The sequence below is a fragment of the Salvelinus alpinus genome, chromosome 1 (assembly GCF_045679555.1).
Source record: "Salvelinus alpinus chromosome 1, SLU_Salpinus.1, whole genome shotgun sequence".
Taxonomy (NCBI): domain Eukaryota; kingdom Metazoa; phylum Chordata; class Actinopteri; order Salmoniformes; family Salmonidae; genus Salvelinus; species Salvelinus alpinus.
In genome coordinates, this window is record NC_092086.1 from 90,866,714 (window position 1) to 90,873,323 (window position 6,610).

General features: G+C 42.0%; 1 protein-coding gene across 2 annotated transcripts; it reads right to left on the bottom strand.

Annotated features, from left to right (window-relative positions):
- Positions 1 to 80: 80 nt before the first annotated feature.
- LOC139533835 (myelin proteolipid protein-like) lies at positions 81 to 6,171 on the bottom strand. Of its 2 annotated transcripts, none has more exons than XM_071332283.1 (7): positions 6,037 to 6,171; positions 3,509 to 3,695; positions 3,090 to 3,246; positions 2,533 to 2,710; positions 2,338 to 2,411; positions 2,065 to 2,130; positions 81 to 1,312 (listed from the first exon to the last, which is right to left on the bottom strand). In XM_071332283.1, exons 1-7 carry the CDS (start codon positions 6,038 to 6,040, stop codon positions 1,238 to 1,240), a joined length of 741 nt encoding a protein of 246 aa, XP_071188384.1. In that variant the 5' UTR covers positions 6,041 to 6,171; the 3' UTR covers positions 81 to 1,237. The 2 variants fall into 2 exon arrangements, with proteins under 2 accessions (XP_071188384.1, XP_071188375.1); XM_071332274.1 differs by lacking the exon at positions 6,037 to 6,171 and adding an exon at positions 4,106 to 4,402.
- Between the last annotated feature and the right edge of the window lie 439 nt (positions 6,172 to 6,610).

The window sequence follows — 6,610 nt, forward strand, 5'->3', positions numbered from 1 at the left end:
CATGTGGACAACCTCACTGGAAGTTTTGTTTTGACATTTGCATGACAATGAAATGAAGCACAATATTTTAATACCTTGGGTTCAAAGGCTTTGATACATTTTAATGGCTAATCAATTCAACACAGCATTATGTACACACCCAATCCAGTAAATAGCATAGCAGGCCACTCACCAGCCAGAAATCCCCTGGAAATCATCAAACACTACAGTTTAAAAGCAGAGAGCATTAATACATATGGAGAATGAAAACTGAACATCTTATTTAGCTTATACCTTATAGCACATCCATAGAATTGGCTTTCCTTGCACCACACACACAGTAATCAGTCAAAAGGACAAACAATAGGTACTACATCAAGAGTGAGTGCAAAAAAGCTGCCATAAGTGCTTTGACACACTTAGACAAGAGCGACTCCCACATTACACTCCCACATTTCACTTGAGCGTTGTAGAGAACTTTGGCACATTCTGCTGTTTGCTCTAGTTACAGTAATGGACAGCTCATTTACTAACACAATCTAAAGCAACAGGAGCTAGATCATGTTCACAATCTATATACATATCAGTAAGCAAGGCGACTGGGGTCGGTTTTTTAGTTCTGATTAGCATGGAGAGCAGCCATCTCTCCAAGTCACTCAGATTTAGAGAGCTAAATAGAGCCCACAATCTGACAATGGCATCAGTGACACTTTATAAAAGCTTTAAAAAAAAAGGTGTGAACCAAAACCAGAGACGCTACATCCAATGTGAAAATTAGCAACAGACATCAGAGAGGCATCCTCCTGGACTGACAACCAAGGGTATAAGACTGGTGAGCAGGGGAAGGGGCTTAAAGTTATAACGACCCATTTAGTATGACATATTAGGTTACATTATGAATGGAATAGCGGTTGTACAATATCATACAGTCATGGATTGCGCCCACCCCTTTTTGACCAACCTCCCTACTTTCGTTTCTGTCTAAAGTAACTAGACCATTAGTAGGTATCATACGTCTTGGAGGTGCTCAGAAATACATAAAGTATGGCTCTGAGGCTAGGCTGAGGTGATAAACCAGATGGTCAGATGAACCATGTGTCAGTAATTGGAGCCCTCCAGGGAAGCAGCCAGCAGTAGGTAGGGGACCCAGGTTGCAGGTGTGTCTCACAGGGGATGGATGGAGTTCAGTGGTGTGATGTGTAACTGCCCCCCTCAGGCCCAGTCTATGGGGTGATGGAGACGTGAAAGGGCACAGTTTTTAACAGCGCAGCCCTTTCCTGCCCAGGAACCGCAGGACTGCATAGTTATATGTGGTGGCTACCACATACATAAACTAGAGAGAACGATGAAGAGTGGGACAAAAGAAAAACTATTAAAAAATGAAAAAAATCCAAAATATGTTTTTGCAAAAGTGCAGCTTCATTTAGATGACACACTTATTCAATAGCCTCACAAGCTGATCTCTCTTCGTGCACACATTGATCACTTCCATATGCCCCTACAGTTACGCCTCTATAACACTAAGTCTGTTCTCTATTGGTGAGCTTTTCTCTTATGACCTGGCTGGTCTTGTCATCTTAATCATTGTTGAAAATCAATAAAGACTTAGCTACTGTGCTGATGGACAGTATGATACATTTTTCTATTTCTCTGTTATTATTCTTCTCTGCCAAAGAGCCTCAAATTAACCCCATACCTCTTTGGTGGTATGCCTTAAACTAAGCCAAATGGAGCTGCAAAATTCAAGTCGGTAATACTTTATAATAACTATCCTTTATAAGCCATTTAAGCCAACTAAATATTACCAAATGATGTATACATCTTTGTAAATGATTAGTACATTATTAGTAACTGCATTAGTTAAACATAATACTTTTTGTAATTTTTAACTAATATAGTTACTAGTAATGTACTGATTTTTAACTATTAATAATCTGCTAATAGTTTATTTATTTACTAATTTATAAATGGTTTATAAAGGATAGCTATTATAAACTGTTACAATCAAATCATACTCTGAACTTAAACCAAGAGGTTGACAGGCCCCATAGACTCATCAGTCTCTGGGTGGACGTTCTTACTCACCAGAGCCAAGAGAGCGATCCCTGCACCAGCAAAGGCAGCAATATATAGGTCATAGGTGACGAAGAACTGCAGAGACAAAACAAGCAAATATGATCAAATGCATTTTAGTACACATTATAAAAAGAGGCCTCATAGAGTGCATGTATTGTACATTGAATTGCTATGCAGAATGATAATTTAGCTATGTGTTTTGTGGTTTAAAGGTTACATAATCCAGGAACATTCATTCTTTCAAAGTAGTTTTATTGTCAGACTGAGCTACCACCAACTCACCTCTTTTGTTTTGCAAATGGATGCCAAGGTCATTCCACAAGCCTTCCCTGGCATTGCATTCCAGGGCAGCAGTCCTAAAGCGAAGCTTGTCTCATTAATGTGAAATGAAGTACAGTACATTTCAAATGTAAAAATTGTATTAAAAAGAAAATAACATAAGGTGGCCCGGCTGGGCCCATCATAAGCTAAACGTACCATACTGCCGGGCATCCATGCAGATCCAGCCATGCTGGTTGATGCTGGGTGTCGTCTCAGCCAGGATGTTGATGGTGTGGCAGGTCTGTGCCATGTTGAAGAAGAAGAAGACGGGTATGGCTGTAAAGGCAAACACCGCCAGCCAGATCACTGCCAGGACGTATGTCACAATGATGAACTGTGTAGCAGGAAGCAGAGTAGGAGGTCACAGGAAGTTATTGGTGAAATTCCAGGGAATCAGAATGTGACATAACATGTCCCATGAGGCCTTATTACTGCAGTAATACCCCACCACAGAGGGTAAATACTCTAACATGAGCCTAATATCCCCAGAGCATAATATATGAGGGATTCATGGATAATTAACTGATGATTAATTAACCATTCTATTAATTGTTTATGGATTGTTTTTCAACCTCTATTGCAGTGGGTGGGTTACAAGCTAGAGTACAGTAGGCTATAGTGTCAATATTATTTTAGCAACCTAACAGAGAGGTGACGTCATTCCCTCCTCCCCCTTGCCCCCTCACCTCTCTCTCTCCCACTCCCCTACTCACCGTCAGACTAAGGCAGCGGCCACATCTGGTGCTCCGGAACTCTCCGAAGGTCTGCTTGACGGCACTGGTGGTGTAGAATCCCTCGGCCAGCAGCAGGATGCAGTAAAGGAAGAAGAAAGAGGCCAGGCCATAGATCACGTACTGGAAGTACTTGATACTGGGAGACAAGGACAAGTCATAATAAGGAGAGGTCAGATATAAAAATTTGCTGTTGAGAGGTGGCTGCTCTCAACCTACCTAAAGGAAGTGGGTACTACTACTACTACTACTACTACTACTACTAGTACTACTACTACTACTACTACTACTGTAAGAGTCTTTACATTTATGTTGCTTGATTTGCACAGCCTATCTACAAATACAAAACACTTACTAGGAAGAAAATTCTACTCATCAATTAAAAGGACCACTCAACTCACAACGAGGCCAGGACAACATAGTCTTGTATGTTACGAGCGAAGTAAGTCTCGGCGAGAACCTCTGTGTTGGCCAGTGCCTCGTGCCCACAGCCACAGAACAGTGCCATGCCGGTGAAGCAGAGCAGAGTGGCCACCAGGGAAGGGTAGGGCACTGCCCCCAGGCAGCGGATACAGCAATCATAACAACCTGGTGAGGGGGCATAATACATCAACACACAGGCGGCACACACCGCACACACCAACACACAGCACATCTACGCCACAGTCCAGACACCTGTCAGTCACCCTACTTTGGGAGCTGTTGAAAAGAAAGACCCCACTGTTTCTGCTGAAAATCCATCAACATCCACCAACAACTTCCATCAACAGGCATGAAAGCAACAGAAACATTTTAGCGAAACACAACAGCGAAACCAAGTGCAGCAGAGCAGCGTATCCAACCAAGTAACGTTAAAGCGCCCATACAAAACCAGCCGCCAATGACTTCACAGCACTCTCATACACTTCCTCCAATGTAAGCTGTGCTGGGGAAGCAGATAGGAAACATCCAGACTGTTAATGGCTGTATTGGTATAGGAATCAGAGAGAGAGATGCACCTAGGGCTTTGCAAAGCCAAGGCTGTCTGACCGGAAACATTTGCTGCTTTCGATCTTGTGCTCCTCAACAACAAGCAAAGAGTTTATGAACCAGTGATGCTAAAGGCTCTTCTGCAGGATATTGCAACTAAAGAACAGCTCTCTGCACTGGTTTCATCCGTGTGTAAAAGCTCCTCAACTCCTGCCAACAACTCACAGTTCAGCCCCTCTTCTCCCCAGAGTCCAACCCTCTTTCACCACCACCCGCCACCATAGGCGTCACCAAGAGAGGAGAGAGAGAAGAGGGCACTGAAGGATGGGCTCCAGGGGCTTAGAGAGAGAGCCTGTCTTTGTGGTGGGATACACAGTGCCCTTTGTCTTAGCTAGGAGTGGAGGAGAACAAATGCCAGCGATGTCAAACAAACAAAGACCACACTAGCACCACCTCTCACACACACACACACACACACACACACACACACACACACACACACACACACACACACACACACACACACACACACACACACACACACACACACACACACACACACACACACACACACACACACAACCCAACAATCTAATAAACAAGCCATCGGGCGCCTGGGCAGGTGGGGCGGAGGTCAGGGGAGTATCTCCACCACCAGGATTCTCACAGTACCGCTGGCAACGTCAGTGCTATTCACCCAGTCCAGCCCACAGCTACAGCTGGCTGGGACTGGTACTATAAGTGTCTATGTAAGCAGGGGCAGGGACTGCGGTTCAAGTGTTCAAGGGTGGGAGGAAGCACAATGAATGGGTGGGGGGAAACTGAAATATCTTCACAACAACAACCAAGTGGCTCATCAAAGTTGTATGATCTACAAACCCCATTCGGGAATGGCAAACACTGTCATGATCATACATAATAGATGACTGAGCAACTGTTGCACACTGACTAAATGTTCCTGTAATATTATGGTTTGTGAAATATAATGAAATATACTGCCATTTAAATAAAAACAGCAACAGCTGGAAAGTTGTTTGAGTCCCTGGAAATTACATCAGCTGCAAACGGCCCTCTTCAGCTGTGCTTTGAAACGCCACGATAACCTATTAATAAAATCACAGCACAGATACCACTGAAGGTTCATACCAAACTAAGTCCTTAAATCATGCTAAATCTGAATCAACTGTAGTGCAGAGTAACTATTTTGTTTGAAGAAATAGTAGTGAAGGAGGAATAGTTGGTCGAATTAAACTGACTCCAGAGTCAGATCTACCGCGTGAATCAAAGGATTCCATGCAGATTTGCTAATTATGCCCTGGACAAGACTGGAAATGTGAGAGCCTTTGACGTGATCGACCTTGCATGACCTCTCCCTGACAGCAGCCTGCGCTGGTCCTCTGTCTCTCTGAACCCCAATGAGTTCAATCCACCTTTTAGAAAATATTTTACTGATATTAGCTGTGTGAGAGCTGGTTTGATTTTAATTTTAATCTCATTTATTAGATGATGATCCTGAATGTATTTGAATCGCATGTTTTATTTTCAAGGAATTGCAATCAATATTTTGAGTAATGAGTATCAATAAGCTTAGCTTATCTAAATTGTTCCAAATTGACTATTTAGTCTACAATATTATCTACATGCAACCTGGAATAATATTTGAGCAATCCTGCCTATGTTTCTAATGTTGCAATATTACCAATGTTGTGTTATGAATAACCCATGAGGTACCCACAAGTGGACATTATAATCTTATCAGACAATCATACAATCAACTTCCAATAAAACCAGAAATTATCACAATATTAATCAAGCCTTCATATTGTTCTCAAGTGAAGCAACAATTATATTTTCTAAAATATATATATATATATTTCAAAAGTAGATTAATTATATTCCACAGACTTTTACTATTAAGATAGTCATAGAAAATATTAAAACTCATTAGATAACCACTTACCCATGTTCAGAAAGAGGTATGGGGTTATTGAGGTTTAGCTTGGCGGCTTTGTGACTGTGATTTGAGAAGTTATTCCCCACCACTCCTATATGAATCTGACTCACGCTTTTGTCTGACCAACAATAGACAGACCCCCAGCTCCCAGAGCCAGCAGATCTTAAAGACACAAAGTCCCTTTTCAGCCACTGTCCATCACTAATGCAGCCCTGGGTTCAACATTAAGGACAGTGCAGGGGTCAAAGACCCGTAGACCCTTGCTTTTCAGTCACTCTCATGCATAACAAGTTCACACAAACACATAGCCTTTTCTGTGTAGTACACTTGCAGCAGACTTCATTGTAAACATTGCTGTGGCATGTCTCCCTATAAATGGCTTTGGATTTTAGGAGTAAGTTATTACATAGATAAAGGCTGTATTAACTTTACAGGCATGGGTGCCCTTGATTTATAACTTGTTTTAAATGTTAGCAATCAGATACAACTCAATGAGCAGCACTTCATATCATTTCAAAAGATATGCCATACTTTTCAAAATTTCTCCTAGACTGAGTATGACATCCTGTATTCACCAATC